Here is an 18,087-nt window from a genome sequence, read left to right on the forward strand (position 1 = left end):
TGACGTTTTCCTATAGGAAAAAGTCCTCTGTGAATGACGACAACTTGTTCCTATAAGAAAAAAAATCCTCAGTGACTAAGACTTTTCCTATAGGAAAAATCCTCTGTGACTGAAGAAGACTTTTTCCAATAGGAAAATATTCCTATATTCTTCAGTTGAGGATAAATTTTTCCATTTGTAAAAAATCCATAATGACGGAAGAAGTCATTTTCCAATAGGAAAAAATTCTACAGTAACTGAAAAAAACTTTTTCTAATAGGAAAAAATACCTAAGTAACTGAGGAAGACTATTTCCATTACTGAGAATTATCCTCAGATATTGAGGAAGCCTTTTCCTATAGCGCCGATAAAGATTTTTTTCTTATAAGAGAAAATCCCCAGTGACCGAGAAATATTTTGTTCCCATTGGAAAAATTCTATAGTTGAGAAAAAACGTTTTCATATAGGAAAAAAATCCTCAGTGACTGACGATGAATTTTTTCCCTATAGGAAAAAAATCCTCAGTTACTGAGGATGAATTTTTCCTATAGGAAAAGAATCCTCAGTGTCTAAGGATGACTTTTTCCTATAGGAAAAAATCCTCAGTGACTAAGGATGACTTTTTCATATAGGAAAAAATCCTCAGTTACTGAGAATGACTTTTTCCTATATGAAAAAAATTCCTCAGTTGCTGCGGAGGATGACTTTTTCCAATAGTAAAAAATTCCACAGTTGCTGAGGATGACTTTTTCCAATAGGAAAAAAATCATCCGTTACTATAGAAAAAATCTTTAATGAGGATAACTTTTTCCTATAGGAAAAAAATTACTCAGTGACTGAGGAAGACTTTTTCCTATAGGAAAAATCCTCATTGGCCGAGGGTGATTTTTTCCTGTTGGAAAAAAATCCTGACTGAGGAAAACTTTTTCCAATAGGAAAAAAACCTAATTAACTGAAGAAGACTTCTTTCCTATAGAATAAATTCTTAGTGAAGGATATTTTCAAATTGGAAAATACTTGGTGATTGAGAAAAACTTTATTCCAATGGGAAAAAATTCCTAGGATAATTCCTTGCCAGCAGAAAAAAACATATTGCCCTAGGTGGACTTTTCCAATGAGAAAGAAACTCTCATTGATGAATAAATATTATTTCCTATTGGAAACATTTTTCCTATTAGAAATAATTCCTTAGTCACTGAGGAAGACTTTTTCCTATAAGAAAATAAGCCAGCAACTTATTATGAGTTTTTCCTATTGGAAAAGAAATCATCAGTGGTTCAGAATGACGTTTTCTGATAGGAAAAAATAGATGTCTCTTGACGATTATATTTCCCATAAGAACTATATTTGTCTTTAAAAAAAAAAAAACGATTGGGGCACTAAGAAAATTATTTTTAAAATCAGAAAAAATTCCTCAGCCATAAGACCATTTACTATAGAATGGTGATTTCCAATTCGAAAAATGTATTAGTCTCTGACGACGACATTCTCCATTCAAATGAATTCCCCCTACAGAGTAAGGAAAAAACTGGAAAATACTCGTTAACTGAGAATCAATTTTTCTTATTGGAATAAATTCTTCAGAGAATGACTTCTTCCAATTGGAAAAAAATACATATTGACTAACAATGACTTTTTTCTATTAGAAAAATTCCTCAATTACAAAAGATGATTTGTTCCAATAGGAAAACAATTCCCATTGGCTGGGAATGGCTTTTCCAGTTGGTAAAAATCTCTTTGGTGACTGAGGATGACGTTTTCCCAAAAAATGTTCCAATTGGAAAAAAAACCCACATTAAATAAGAACCACTTTTCCTTTTAGAATAAATTAATCAATAATTGTGCAAGATTTTTTCCAATTGGAAACATTTCATTTTGACTAATAATCTCTTTTTCCCATTAGAATAAATTCCTCAGGCACAGAAGAAGGGTAAAAATTGACTGCTTTTTACAGTTGGTAAAAATTGCTAACCTATAGAGAACGGTCTTTTCGTATTGGATAAAAATTTTGCGGTAACTGCGGTAATTTTAATGGGAAAAAATTCTCAGACCCTGAGGATGAAAAATATTTTTATAATTAGTTAAAAAAATATTGTAAAAATGTAAAAATTTTGTAAAAACCTGAGGATAAAATATCAGCGACTGATTGTTTTCTTATTGGAACAGTATGTTATTAGAACAGTATTATATCTTTCCAATTAGAAAAAAATCGTTTTTGCTGATTGCATATTAAAGGGGAAGGCCACGAATTAGATGGAAAGACCAAAAGACCAAGACTTGCGCACAAGACCGACGCGCTTGGAAATCTTTTTTCAGCTCGGCTTATGGAACAACCGTTCTGTAACAAGCCAGCTAAGTAAGTAAGTAATATTAAACTCTATTATGTTGGAATTAATATTTTTATTCAGAAAAATTAATCCAATTGATATAAATTCTCAGAACTGAGGATGATTTTCTCCCAATTGGAAAATTATTTAAATAATATTTTTCTTATTGGAATATTATTTTGATGATTATTTATTATTGGGAACAACTTCTCAGTGTATTAGATTTTGTCTGAGTTTGTCTTAAATTTTCCAATTAGAAAAAAATGATTTTTTCTGATTGTATGTAAAACTCTATCTTGTTGGAATTTAAATTATTTCTTTAAGGAAAATATATCCTATTGAAATAATTCTCAGAAATGAGGATGATTTTTATCCAATTGGAAAAAAAAGTTAATGAATTTTTTTCTAATTGAAAAAATATATTGATAATTTTCCCCATTGGAAAAAAGTCCTCAGTGTTTTTTCTGATTGGAAAAATCATTTTTTCTGATTGAGAAAAACCTTTTCTCTGATTGGAAAAATCGTTTTTTCTGATTGCATTAAAAAATTATATCATGTTTTCTTTAAGAAAAATATATCCAATTAAAAAATCAGAAATGAGGATATTTTTTCCAATTGGAAAAATATGTTAACTATTTTTTCTTATTGGAAAAATATTTTAAAGATTTTATCACAATTAGGAAAGATTTCCCAATGTATTGAATTTTTTTCTGAGTGTATCTCAACCTCTATCGTCTGACATACTCTTTCATATGTATCATATATTTGTATGTATGTGTGTATATGTTCGCCTCATCAAAAGGTGTCTTCTTAGACATTTGGATGGCTAAGTGGGTTAGTAGTTCCATTGTTAATTTGTGTCTTGTTATGTTGTTGGGGCTATTCAGGCTTATTCTTATTCTATTCATGTTGTCGCAACTAATAGTGATGACAATGACGACGGCGGCGGCGCTGACAATGCTGATGATGATGACTTTTATTTTTGTTTACCGCAAAAAAAAGAAATAAAAACTTTTGGTGGTATTCGATTTATTTTTTATGGAGTATTCTTTTGATTGACTTGAGCATAGTTTTAGTGGCAAACGATATAACCTCTTAAGGTAGAGGGGAGATAAAATATCAAAAGAAATCAAAACCATACTTGATCATTTAAGAAAAGTGAATGTGATTTTGGTTTTCTTAGAACTTATTATGGAGTAACCCATATGTTATAATTTGATATGAATTTATTCACATTTCATTAATGTCCCTCTTCTTCTTTTCCATTTCAGATCAACTTACGTTTAATACTTGTCAGTGGCAAAACAAAAGAATTCCTATTTAATCCAACGGATTCGGCTGGTGATATAGCACAAACAGTATTCGACAATTGGCCAGAAGGTAAGCAAGCAAGCAGCACAATCAAGTGATGAGACAAAAAAAAAAAATAAAAATAAATAATTTACTGATAATATCATGGCAATTATGTGGCAAGAAAAAAATCGTCCCAGAAGGTTATTCTCTAAATAAACATTTTGAAAATTGCAAATTGTCGTGTTCCGCACCACGATACGAACGAAGGGAATTGAAATATATTTCCCTTTTGGCGTGCGGAGCCACCTTATTGTTATCATTTGCATTTCATAAGGCCAAATGGCCGGCAATGATTATGTCGACGACAACAACAAACAAATTTGCGAACACAAACACAGGCACATACTCATTATAGCCCATATAAAGACTGCAAAACGCACACAAAAACAACTAAAGGCTGGGCTCAAGAGGTCAAAGAGCATTTACATACACTCATACCCACTCACATACATACATACATACGTAGTCACTCACTTTTCTACAGTTGATGTGATGTTTTGTAAATATCCTCTTGGGTACACTTTCTAATTATGTTCATCGTTTTCCCCCTTTGTTGTCCTCTCTCCCTTCCTCTGCTATTGTTTTTGTTGTTCAGTGCCTCGGTTCTGTTTGACATTTATGTATGTAAATTGAGGTTTTGTTTTTTTTGTTTTTCTAAAGAACAGCCAGAACCACAAACGCCACCAGCTTGATGGGTAATTGCAGTGCTAAAATATATGTTAATGTCACCAAATGTCAAAGGAATGGGGTACTTACATAGGCCGCAGGCATTTTAATAATGATGCGAACCATAAAATAAATATGACATAAATACGATAAGAGCTATCGGATTTTTAAAAATGAGAATTATTATTGGAACTTTTATTAAAAAAACATAGAATGTAAAAATGTCCCTAGGTTCGGGCGGCCGAACCTTGTATACCCTAACCATGTAATGTGCATTCAAATTTCCTTATATCGATCGGGGCCTTACTTTTATTGGATTTTTTGCCTAGGATCTTAATGTTTACGAAAACTATACGGAACCTTTGTATATCTGTTATGACTCAGGAAGGTAGCTTTTTATTCACCAGGAATCCGTAGAGCGAAATTACAGCCACTTCAGTGGAAAAATGCGACTAAAACTTTCAATGTCGAAATATAGCAACTTTTCAACAAACATATTTTTCTTCTTCCTGGAACTTTAAATATTTCAAAAAGACACTTCAAAGTACAGGAAATGGGCGGGGACCTTCACATTGACTTATATATCCATATTTTCGCGAGATCTGTTTTAATCCATCTAAAACACGGAATGCCAAATTACACATATGTCGTGCTATGTCGGAACATGGACCTATATCGGACATATCCGTTGTCAAAATATATACCTATATCGCAAAGTTTCAGCAGATATGTTTTTCTCCCTCCTGGAACCCTAACTACCTCAAAAAGACACTTCGGTAGAAAATGCGATTAAAACTTTCAAAGTACAGGAAATATGGGACCTTTCCCTTTACATGGACTTTATTCAAAATTTTTTTCGGCAGATTTGTTTTCACCCTCCTAGAACACAGAATGCCAAATTACAGTCACATCAATATAAATATGCTGTCAAAACCTTTAAAATAGAAAGGTATTTTCCAATTGGAAATAATCCACAATGACTGAGAATCACTTTTTCTTATTGGAATAAATTCTTAAGGAACGGAGTATGACTTTTTTCTATTAGAAAAAATACATCACTTTTTCCTATTAGAATAAATTCTTTAGCCACATAAGAGAATTTCTTCCAATAGGAAAGTCCTCATTTATTTGAGAATTATTTTTACCGTTGTTGAAAATGCCAAACTCATAGGGAACGACCTTTTTGTATTGGATAAAAATTGGCATTAGGAAAAATTCTCGGTAACTGAGGATAACTTATTTTGATAGGAAACAAATTATTGGCCCCTGAGGAGGGACAACATTTCTGAAATTAGTGACATAAATATTAAAAAACGGTAATATGGAACGAGCCATTATATGAGGACGGGAGGAGCTATGACAGAATATGGACATAAATTCCCTCGAGGAACCCTAAGTGCCACACTACGATCACTTAATGGGGGAAATTCTAGTAAAACATTGAAAATACAGGAAATTTTTTTCGCAAGATTTGTTCTCACCCTCCTAGAATACGAAATGCAAAATTATCAGTCTCTTCGGTTGGAAAATTGACCGAAAACTTCATAATTCCGAACATGTCAGAATATGGACCAATATTTATGTAAATTTTCTACAGAGAAGTATCTCTCCCTCCAGGAACCATGAATGCAAAGCAATGACCACATCGAAAGTAAGGAGTGAATTTTATATGACGCTGTGTACACACAAGGATCAAAATTTCAAGATATCGAAAATAGTCGGGACTTTGGTATGTGGACTTCACCATAGCACATACATATATTCAAATTTATCTGGGGTGAAGATGGTTTTCCCCTCTAGAAACCCTGAATGCCAAAGTACTGACATATAGGGCGTGACCTTAATATGTAAGATAGGTGTGACCTACATTGAACATTTCCTCAAGCAACGTATGACATCCTCCAAGAATCCAGAATGTCAAATTAAAGCCACATCCGTGTCAAGATGCGGCTGACACTACCAAAATTCCTGAAAAATTGTATATCACCCTCCAAGAGCCCAAAATGTCAAATTACAGTTATTCGGTGGCAAAGTGATACTTCAAAATCCCTGAAATGGTTCGGTATTTTGTAATTCCAAACATCTTACGAGTATTAGCAGCGTATGTGCAAAATTTCAATGTCCATCATGAATATTGTAATGCCTACTGTAACCGGCAGAGGGATCTGATGTCTTCGACAAATATTTCGATGTGTTGAAAACAGTATCGATCATCGATCGTTCTTTTCGTTATTTTATCCCTAGAACCTATCAGTATCCCATCAGACCTAAGCTAATGAGGATATATACACTTTGATTCGATTAGATATCGGTTTAATACCCCAAGTGTCTGTGGACCAGATCCGTTAAAAAAATGATTCGAACTTGTTATATTTTTATAAAACTTAAGTCATGTTTGTTGGTAGGGAAAAGAGGTCCACAATTATTCTTGTTTGTCCTCACAATAAAGCCGACAATAAACATCGAAGGCTCAAAAAGTAGTTTGCTGTATTTTATTTTTTAAACTCTAATCCTTATTGCTTATTTCGGTTTTAGAGTACAATTGTTTTAGGACCAAACCTCCAATTTAGAATGGCCCGTCCATCCAGCAAGTGGTTTGGTAATTCTGCAACGAAGTAAGATGGCTACTATTGAGACACTCTGGTATTTGGAAGCGTCAACAGTATTTCCGGGCGACGAATATCAGTGACCATCTATTTTTTCTTTATTCTTAAGCAGAGTTTTAAAAAAGTCACTGGCAGTTGACACATAAATTCCATGTTTTGGCCTCTCAAAAGCCGCTGATTTGAGTCGAGTTCGCAATATCATGGTGCAAAATTACTCATCTTATTTTTGTTCGTTTTTATACGAAGTTTCTTTGGACCAAATCCGTTTCAGACAATTTGGAATTACAAATGTCTGTCTGGCCAAAATATAGTTCATGTTCGAAGTTGGGCAATATCGGTTCACTCTTTCTGGTACCACACCCACAAAATGTAGCCGAAATTGGGCAACAAATTAATTTTACCCCATTTGAACCAAACCTGGCACAACTTATTATCATTACCAATCCTAAATGATGTCCGATGAAGGGACCAATTGGTCCACACCTTCTGGTTACTCCCTCACAAATGGTCAATATTTACAAATCGAAAAATAAAAAATGTTCTTTTTGGTCAGTAACAAAAATCAAAAAGTCTAAAATTGTAACGTGGTTTTCTCGTTGGCTGAGGTTAGCCCAGTCGTGTCCAAGGTCTCCATAGGGACCCACAAAACCTTATTGATTAAAAAGACTAATGTCTTCCTTTTGGGGTTAAAATCTAATGTTTATTGATTTTAATACTAGTGTGTTTATATATAAATATGCGATACAAATAATTGATTTCGGATGGCTTAATATGCTGGTGATTATCGGGAGCGGCTACGACGATTTAACGGTGATCGGGAATGATGGTTGTCGGGAGTCAGAAACGATGATTGGCAATGATGTTTCAACGGTGATCGGGAATGGTGAATGTCGGAAGCGGCTACGACGATTTAACGGTGATCGGTGATCGGGTGATCGGGCAGACCGAAGTCTCTGTGTGCAACAGTAGACCGAAGTCTCTGTGTGGAACAGTAGACCGAAGTCTCTGAGTGGAACAGTAAGCCGAAGTCACTGTGTGGAACAGTAAGCCGAAGCCTCTGTATGGATGTATTTATGTAGCCGCCACAATCGGTAGACACCCAAAAGAATTGTGAATAATCGTAAGTGCAATGAACATTCACAACACAAAATAGGAAGCCTATGCAATTGGCAAGCCGCCCTCAGTAGATGAAAGTGAAATACTTCAGTTTGCGGAGTCACAACGTAAATGAGAATTATATGATAGAGTAGCTGACGCGAGTAAATGCTTATGCACTCGTTCCTAGTACTCATGGGGACGTCATGCGAGGTCGTTGCTATGATGGGTGACGTTTTGTATGTATGTGGCTTTTGACACGTTACAAAATCGAGGTTTGCGTTCGGGTATGTATCCTTAGTTCCAACAAATGTCGGGGTAACCTAATATATCGGTTTCTGAGATAATAAAATACCTCGAAAATGTTTATTTGTTATTTTCTTTAGCAAGAAATCCTTTCTTTAGTTGCAAGTTTTATTTTCCTGTAGGAGTTACAGAAATAACGCCCACAGGTGGACACGTTTCGGTTGGAAAAGTTACCCCAAAATTTTTCGGTTTATTAAGCACTATCAAACCTTACACAAAATTAAAAAGCACACATTTAAATCATTTTAAAATGTTTTTCCATTCCCCCCTTCCCCCTTTCTTTGGGAAGAGAAAATCAAAACATGTTCACTGCATGACAAGTTAGTATTTTGTAATTTTTCTCTTCACCATTCATTCAAAAAACCCCATATCACCCACGCACGCATCACTCAGGTGCCACGACTAGACCTGCAACCATCACCAGTCTGACAAGCAGTTCAAGGTAGGTCATCTAGTGTCTGTTGTAGGGATTATCATTTGTGGAGAATGAAATGACAACAAAAAAACAAAACCTCATGTCTAAGGACTTAAATCAGTGGACAAGCAACAGAAAAAAACTTTAAGCTGCTTGGTGGACAGCTTGGCATTGCAAGAAAATAGTTGTGGGTGTTTTGAAAATAAAAAAAATGGAATATGTGTGCGGACAAGAAAAGGGCAAAAGGTGGCAACATATAGTTTTGCTAATTTCTTGGTGTATTAAAAAAAAGTTTGCTAAGTGTTCGAGGGTGTGTGTGTGTGTGAAGAGCAAACACATGCATGCCATAGTTTCTTTAAAGTTTTAATTTTTTTTCTCCTTGCTCCCAATCTGAAATTTATTAACTAAGGTCAGGCAATTTTTAAAGCGTATGGTAGAAAGGCTTTGCAGGAAATTGTTATTAAATTGTTAGAAAAGGACAGAGAATGAAATTGCAATGCGCGGGTCTTGTGATAATAAAACAAGTATTTATGATGAAAATCGGATGTCGGCGTTAAGATTTATCCAAAGATCAAAATTTCAATTTAGCTTTTTGACTTTTCAATACAAATAGTCGTTAAATTGATTAGTCGAAATTCGATTTTCTTATTCCTAGAAGTTATCACCGCAGTTCACGATGGATGATTTTGCCAATGTCATCTAAAGCACCGAGGTCAGACGGAATTTCTATCGTAATACTAAAATAGCAGGATGAACCGGGAGTCAAATACCCGATCATTCCCCCAAAAAATGTACAAGGCTGACATGCTATTGAAGATAGGCTGCAGGCTGAAGAAGACAATTGAAGAACAACGAAGGTCTTCATATAATGTCTCTTCTCCTCGAGGAGGATGTATCTGATTAAAGTCTCAAATTTGCCGATAGCCATCCAGTTAATTCCTGAAGCATAGACAAGGTGCAGGGTTGTTCCGCCACATATTGTGAAAAAACTCTTGAGGAATTACCAAGAAGACTGGTTCGAAGAGTATATCTGAATAAAGTCCTAAATTTATCGAATCTTGGAAAATGGTCAAGTTGGTGCCGCTACTGAAGCCAGACAAAGGCCATCCAGTTAATTCCCGAAGCATAGACAATGGGCAGGGTTGTTCCGCCACAAAATGCGAAAAAAGTCTTGAGGAATTACCAAGAGGATTGGTTCGAAGAGTATATCTGAATAAAGTCCTAAATTTATCGATAGCCACCCACATTGTTCCCGAAACTTGGAAAATGGGCAAGTTGGTGCCGCTACTGAAGCCAGACAAAGGCGCCAGTATTGGTAAATCGTACAGGATTATCCCACAACAAGTTCGTAATAGGACATACACTTCAGAACCAGTAGAGGCCTGCAATGCGTCCTAGCAATAAACATTTTAGAAGAAACATCTAGGTAGTCTGTAGTCTTAGTGAAGTCCCTCAGTCTTTTTCACACACATCCGATCATGTCATTTTGGCCGAAAATGAATTTTATTCGAAAAATTGAAAAGGCTGAGCACTGGAATAGGAAATGTTCCAATATTTCGTTGCCTTCACTGCATGCGCTACACCTGCTGCATCCTTTCTGAACTTTGAATCAGCCAACGGGAAAATATTTTTATTCGCAGTTTTTCCCTTCCGGAGACCTAATCCTCTTCGTTGCTTCCAAAAAAAGTGGAGGTAACTTCAGCCTTATCCTCGCGGGCATCTGTCGTCTGTTTGCCTTTTGTTTCTCTGATTTATCCTGGCCAGTATATGTCTATGTGCCCCGAATAGCTGCTTCTTTAATATTCTTGCTCACTTCTTCCACTGTCGGTCTTACATTGGTCGTTCGTGGAGTACAAGTTGTCGAAACCCCGTAGAGTGACACAGGAAGTTACCCTGGGTGGGTCATATCTCCGGAGTAATTTAACCTCTACCTTTCCGGTACATATGCGGATTCTTGTATAATATGTGAAAGGTTGGGGACCTATTTTGTAAATTCGTAGCCTTCTTCCATACGAAGAATAGGAAAATATCAGCCAAGAAATCATCTGACAAACTGTTTACAACCTAGGGACCTAGAGAATTCACCAAGTTGGAGGGACTGTTCAAACCCCGTAGAGCGACACATGGAGTTCCCTGGGTGGGTCATATCTCCGGAGTAATTTAACCTCTACCTCTCTCGTACATATGCGGATTATTGTATGATATGTGGAAGGTTTGTAAATTTGTATGCGGATTCTTGTATAATATGTGAAAGGTTGAGGACCAATTTTTTTTTGTTAATTTGTAGCCTTCTTCCATTCGAAGAATAGGAAAATTTCAGCCATGAAATCATCTAACAGACTGTTTACAACCTAGGGGCCTAGGGAATTCTGCAGGTTTAAGTGTCGTCTCCGAAAGTGTTCAGCCTATACATTTTCTGTATTCCCATCCTCCAGATGGCATCGATTTCTTATCGTCCTAGAAAGGACAAAAAATTAAAGTCTAGCCTTCCGGAGACCTAATCCTCTTCGCAGCTTCCAAAAAAGTGGAGGGAACTTCAGCCTTATTACTCTTGTTCTCTGGTACATCCTGTGCCCCGAATAGGTGATTCTTTCTTGTCTTAAGCTTGACAATATCCTTGCTCCCTTCTTCAACTATCTTCGTTCCTCGGACTACACATTTTCTGTATTCCCACCCTCCAGATGGCATCGATTTCTTTACATATTGTACGTTGAGTATTATAGTTGGACATCGACCTTCGTCGATCTTGTAGTCCCTGTCCGAGTGGAATATGATAATATAGTTTCGAAATCTTCAGCCACACTGTTTAGCACATGGAAACGCGTATGTGAATGTGCAAGTCGAGGAACAAAAAATTCCGACTATTAATTACCCCAAAATTCCCGGGTCATTTTTAAATAATATGAATATAAATGAGAATCTCTAGATTAAAAAGCTTATCGCGAATGCCGTTCTTGGAGTCCGCACCTATCGCAACTGAAGCCGAACTGGAAAAATCCCCACCCAATGCAATCGTAGTAGTTGTATTTGTAGTGTTTTCCCCCAAAATTTCCACGGATTTTCCACCCTCAAGCTTTGTTTAACCTTAAGCTTCATGAGCTTTATAATGGATTCAAAATATTTTTGTAAAATCCAAGTATTTCCAAACCTTTTCAAAAAATATTTTTTTAAAGTCCCGAAACTTTGATATTTTTGAAAAAATTTTCTTATCCCTTATCTTAAATCCGCATTCCAGTTCCACTCATTTATTTATTTTCCATTTGGAATACACATTCAATTTCCTAATAACCGATTATCTATTTTCTGCAGAAAATTTTAATCGCTTCCTCGACCTCCCCCCTACACCCATAATTATTACCAAGAATAGAAATAAATCCCACACTGTCACACACCTGCCTGGATAAATATATCTGGTGTTATTATTATTCCAGTGAAATTAAGGCCATTAACGTGCCTGCGCCTCTATCTGCCTGCCAACCAACCAACCAATCAAGACCACATGTGATGATGACGATGATGAGCTCAAATTACATTAAGCGGATAATTAATATAATCAACATTATTCACACGTCTATCAGCAGCGATACATAGCTTCTTGAATGGTGGGTGAGCAAAAATAGGCTGGCAGCTAGGCCGACAATTACCTGCAATCGCAGGTGACGAAAATCGCCCACTTTTGTTCGAAGCTCACAAAAAAAAAACTTTTGTTTGAGAAACAGGCGGGCAATTATGTAACGATGACAACACTAACAACAACAAAAACGACAACTTTGTTAATGACAATCATTATTGCAACAACAACTTTGACAACTGTTTCCCATTGATTTTTTTGTTTGGTGGTATGGGTGGGTTGGCTGTGTTTGTGTTATTTGGCGCCCAATATTTACCAATTAACTTTCCATATTAACTAGGTATCAAATTTATTTGCCATTTCATTAATGATATGGCAAATAAAATACACCCGGTCGGCCGACCATCATCGACGTCAGTTGTTGAATTGGTTCGTGTTGTTGTTGTGCGTTACCATAATTTGTTGTTTGCCAATATAATATTTATTATTTATTGTAAATAGGACCCAATTTTTTAAATAAATAAAAATTAAATTTATATCGAATTTAATTTCTTCAATAAATAGAAACCGATGAAATTTTGTCAGGGTTATAAATGGAGCCTTTGGAGATATAAAAGCCCTCCCTACACTTCGTCTGTAGATAGAAACCCCTCCTCAAGATAGAAACCCCTCCTTAAGACTTTCGACAGAATATATGTTGAAGGTATTTATAGAAGACCTATTCGGACTATGACAGTCCTTAAAAATATTTTTATACCCTTCACCACACTGTGGTACAGGGTATTATGTCTTTGTGCATGTGTTTGTAACAGGCAAAAATAATCGAGATAGACCCATGGTTCCTTTTGAGAATATGCATAGTCGATTATGCATGTGAGTCGATTTATGCATGTCCGTCCGTCTGTCCATGTTAAATTGTAAACAAAGTACAGGTCGTATTTATGATCCGAATTGGATGAAATTTGGCACATGCCACTTATTCGGCCCAAGGACGAACCCTATTGAAATTGGGAAAAATCGGTTCATATTTAGATATAGCTCCCATATATATATTTGGCCGATTTAATGTAAACGGTCCCCATATATCTTCCGATTTGCACGAAATTTGGCACAGCGTAATGAATAAGGTCTATAATGATGTGTGTTACGTTTCGTGAAAATCGGTTCAGATTTAGATATAGCTCCCATATATATTTTCGTCCGATTTAATGTCAATTGGGCAACAAAATCCCTATATATTTTTCGATTTGCACGAAATTTTGCACAGCGTAATGAATAAGGTCTAAAATGATGTGTGTTAAGTTTCGTGAAAATCGGTTCAGATTTAGATATAGCTCCCATATATATTTTCATCCGATTTCAGGTAATTGGTGCACCAAAGACCCTTTATATATTTCGATTTGCACGAAATTTGGCATACCGTACTGAATTGCGTCTATAATAATGTGTGCAAAGTTTCGTGATAATCGGATCAGATTTAGATATAGCTCCCATATATATTTTCACCCGATTTTAGGTAATTGGTGCACTAAAGTCTCTATAAATCATTCGACTTGCACGAAATTTGTCGTAGCGTACTGAATTAGAGCTAGAATGACCTGTGCTAAGTTTCGTGAATACAGGTTCAGATTTAGATATAGCTCCCATATATATTTTCGTCCGATTTAATGTAATAGGTGCACCAAAGTCCCTGTATATCTTTCGATTTGCACGAATTTTGATATAGGGTACTGAATTAAGTCTAGAATGATGTTGCTGAGCTTCGTGAAAAGATCCATAGCTAGGCCGATTGACACAACGTACTGAAGTAATATACATTAGTCTCTGGTCGGTTCAGATATAGATAAATAACAAAAACGCGACGTCTGTTAAGATACATATGTAGAATATACCCAAAGTGGTGAAGGGTACCATATAGTCGGCCCAGGCCGACTTTACTGCTTTCCTTACTGGCTTTTAATATTACTTACTTACTTAGCTGGCTTATGACAGCTAAGTTCATAAGCCGAGCTTAAAAAAGATTTCCAGGAGCGTCGATTTTTGCGCAGATCTGCCCATAGATTTTCCTGGGAATTTTTCTCTCAAATACTCCAGGAACTGCCTCATCTGCTTACGCAAGTACCAATGCTTTGGATCCATATAACATCACGGGTAGTATCAGCGTCCTGTAGAGTGTGAGTTTGGTATGGCGAAAGGTGGCCTGCTTACCTAGACCATAGAAACATCCGTTGGCTAACACTATCCTTCTCCGGATTTCTAAGCTGATGTCATTCGTTTTTATTGTGGCGATGTCAAGGTATATAAAATCTTTGACTACCTCGAAGCTGTAGTTCTCAAGTTCCTCATTTGGTCCGAGTCTAATGGACGCCTTGCGCGTTGATACCATCAGCTTGGTCTTCTCGCCGTTTACTCACTTTGTTCAAAGGTGGCTTTTACCGCTCTCAATGTTTGACCCATTATGTCGATGTCATCGGCGTAGGCGAGCAACATGTGTTGTTTGGTGTACAGAGTGCCATTTCTGATCACATTTGCATCTCGTATGAATATTTCCAGCAGGATGTTAAGCAGGTCCCACGACAAACATACACCACGTTTCCACGACAGAGGGGTCTACGATCCGAAACGACCCGAGTCTTACTCGGCCAACGTCTGTCACCTCAGCCCGTTGTGTAAAAGCAATAGGGCTGCTACAACAACAACAACAAACATACACCTTGTCTGAATACTCGTTTGGTATTGAAGGGCTCTGAAATTTAATTTCCGACCCTACATAGCCGTATTAATATTGCAGGAATGTCAAACGCAGACATAGCTTTAAACACCTCTGAACGGATTGGGCTTTCGAATGCTGACCTGTAGTCAACGAATAGGGGGAATGTGTCGATGTATTTTTCGTGGGTTTTTCCCGGATTTGGGGCAGGATTTACCAAGTCTGAAGCCGCTTGGTATGGTCCAATAATGTCATTGAGCATTGGCTTCAGTCGTTTACACAGCACGCAGGATAGCACTTTTTATGCGATGGGACTTTTTCCTCTATAGTTGGAACACGGTATACACTCGTGTACACGGGATACACGTTGCTAAGGTTGCAATCATTGGGCATGTATTCCTCTTGCCAAATTATACTAATCAGCTGGTGTATGCTCCTGACCAGCATCTGACCACCGGTCTTGAATAGTTCGGCTGATAAACCATCGGCACCTGCTGATTTATTGTTCTTCAGACGATTAATTGCTACTCTGACCACATCTTGGCAAGTTGGTATACACACTATACCACCATCTCTTACTGGTTCTGGGGTATCTTCTTCACCGCCACTATTTGATACCAGAAGCTTTGCAAAATGCTCCTTCCAGATCCTCAAAACGTTATCTGTAACTGTCACCACGTTTCCATCTTCATCTCTACAGGAGGATGTGCATTCGGTTTGGTGTTTTACTCGTTGGTAAAATTTCCGGACTTCATTCTGACTCCTGTACAACTTGATTTGCTCACGCTCACGTTTTTCTTATTCTTTCTTCTTTTCTCTGAAATACGTTTCTCCTCTCTCCTTTTCTCGCGATAATTCTCCATCGCATTACGTGTTGCTACTGTCAGCAGGGTTGCCCTATACGCTGAGTTTTTCGCCTCTATAGCATTACGACACTCCTGATCGTACCACGGGTTTCTTGATGGTGGTTTTAGGTACCCAAGTGTTGCTTTTTCTGCGATATGTAGGGAGTAGGAAATTCTTTGCCATTGTGCTTCTACACTATTATCGGGACAAGGAGTGATTTAGTCAAGCAACTGGATAAATTGAGCGGATCGTACCTTTGCTGCTCCATTAAGACGGGTGCGAACCTTGGCTGCAACATGGTAATTGTCCGAATCGATATTCGCTCCTCGGATCGATCGAACGTCTAAAACACTGGGTTGTTTGATCGGGAGAAATCCAGGTGGCCTTGTGTATATCGAGATGCTTGAATCTTGATGCTGCTAACTACCATGTTTTTTGCTGCGGCGAAGTCAATCAATCTCATACCGTTGTCGGATGTTACTTCATGGATGCAGAATTTTCCGATGGTTGACGCCAAAAATATTTGCCTTTCCAATTTTTGCTTTAAAATCTCCTAGCAGAATTTTAATGTAATGTCCAGGGCAAATGTAACTCCAGATTGGAGAATGGGTGAACCAATTTAATACACATAAGCTCTATCGACGCACCCGATAGTACACTAGTAGTAATTTTCAAAATACCCTACATATCCCAATCCTACATCCAATAGCGAATCTTACTCCAAATTTCAGGATTCTAGCTCTATTGGTCCACCAAAAATTGAAATTGTACCAAATTTAGTACAATTTACTATACCTAAATACAAATCACCTACATAATGCAATCCAATGGAAATCTTATTTTCAAATTTCGCTGCTCCAGCTTTATTAGTTCAACGTCAATCCAAATTGTACCAAATTTAGTAACATTTAGTACACGTTAGTAAAAATTTTCAAAACTTCTTACATACCCCTACGCCCCAACAGTGATACTAACTAATTTCCCCCAAACTACTAACATACCTCAATTCTACAATGTAGTTGTAATCTTATTTCCCAAATTGCATGCTCTATCCGCTTAACTAAATCCAAATGTTACCAAATAAAGTACCATTTAGTACTTTTCATACTCATATGTACACATATTCAAAACTACCTACATATCCCAATTCTATACTCCGACGGTAATATTAATTTCAAATTTAAGGATTCCAGCACCAAATTGTACAAAATTTAGTACCGTTTAGTACTTTTCGTATACATGACTAAACATTTCCAAAACCACCTCCTAATATCGATCCTACTTCTAAAACTTGATTCGCATTCAAAATTTGAAGTTTTTAGATCTATCCGTTCACATGCTACCAAATTGTAACAAATTTAGTACATTTTAGTACTTTTCGGATACTTATAGTTCAAATTTGCAAAAACGATTTGATACATCCATTCTACACTCTATGAAATGACCCTCAATTCAAATTTCAGAGCTCTAGCTCTAAATATAATACAAATGGTACCATAATTAGTACTTTTTAGTACTTTTCCTGCCGTTCTAGTACCAATTTTCAAAATTTAATTATCTAACACCTTCGGAATAAGAGTGACCCTCACCACACATTTCAAGATGAATCGTTAAGTCAGTCAAATTTTTGGTCGATTAAATCTAGCCCCTAGGATGATTCTATGGAGAATTCTATGCAACTTTGGCGAAGGAACCATAGGTCTACCTGGATTTTGGAGTCTCCCACTTTTCGAAAAATGATTTTTCCCTATAACATAATTTTGACTAAAAATTCGATTTTTTATCAATTTTGGGAAATTTTTTTGAAAAACCATTGGTCTAGGGAAAAATCATTTTTTGAAGAGTGGGAGACTCGAAAATCGAGATAGACCTATGGTTCCTTCACCAATTCACCAAAGTTGCTTAGAATTGTCCATAGAATCACCCTAGGGGTTTAATCGCATTTTTCGGCTCCATACAAATTGGCCGGCCCTGTTGGATGGTTCATATAATTTTACCCTTATGTTATAACATTTTTTATAACCAAATATTTGTACTATATTAAACTGTGTCACAGATAATTGGGTTTTAATTAATACAACAGTGCTAAACAACTGTTACACTAACACACACATACATACATACATTGTACACAGACACACTCACACAAATACTGTTGAAAACAGCCTAGCAATTACAATTAGGCTTTCATTAGGCGCCAATGTTAACGCCTT

At 36.6% G+C, this 18,087-nt stretch overlaps 1 protein-coding gene across 1 annotated transcript in view; it reads left to right on the top strand.

Moving 5' to 3' along the window:
• Window positions 1-3,577: 3,577 nt before the first annotated feature.
• The window catches only part of LOC133331299 (ubiquitin-like protein 3), a gene marked incomplete at its 5' end in the record, with an annotated part of 40,000 nt that continues 25,490 nt past the window's right edge, over window positions 3,578-18,087 (top strand). The window contains one exon of the mRNA XM_061539697.1: window positions 3,578-3,686. Within this exon, the coding sequence (XP_061395681.1) occupies window positions 3,578-3,686 (109 nt within the window). The remainder of the gene's footprint in view (window positions 3,687-18,087) is intronic.

This window comes from Musca vetustissima, unplaced genomic scaffold (assembly GCF_032173495.1).
Source record: "Musca vetustissima isolate MV318-11 ecotype Yass unplaced genomic scaffold, APGP_CSIRO_Mvet_v1 utg91729, whole genome shotgun sequence".
Taxonomy (NCBI): Eukaryota; Metazoa; Arthropoda; class Insecta; order Diptera; family Muscidae; genus Musca; species Musca vetustissima.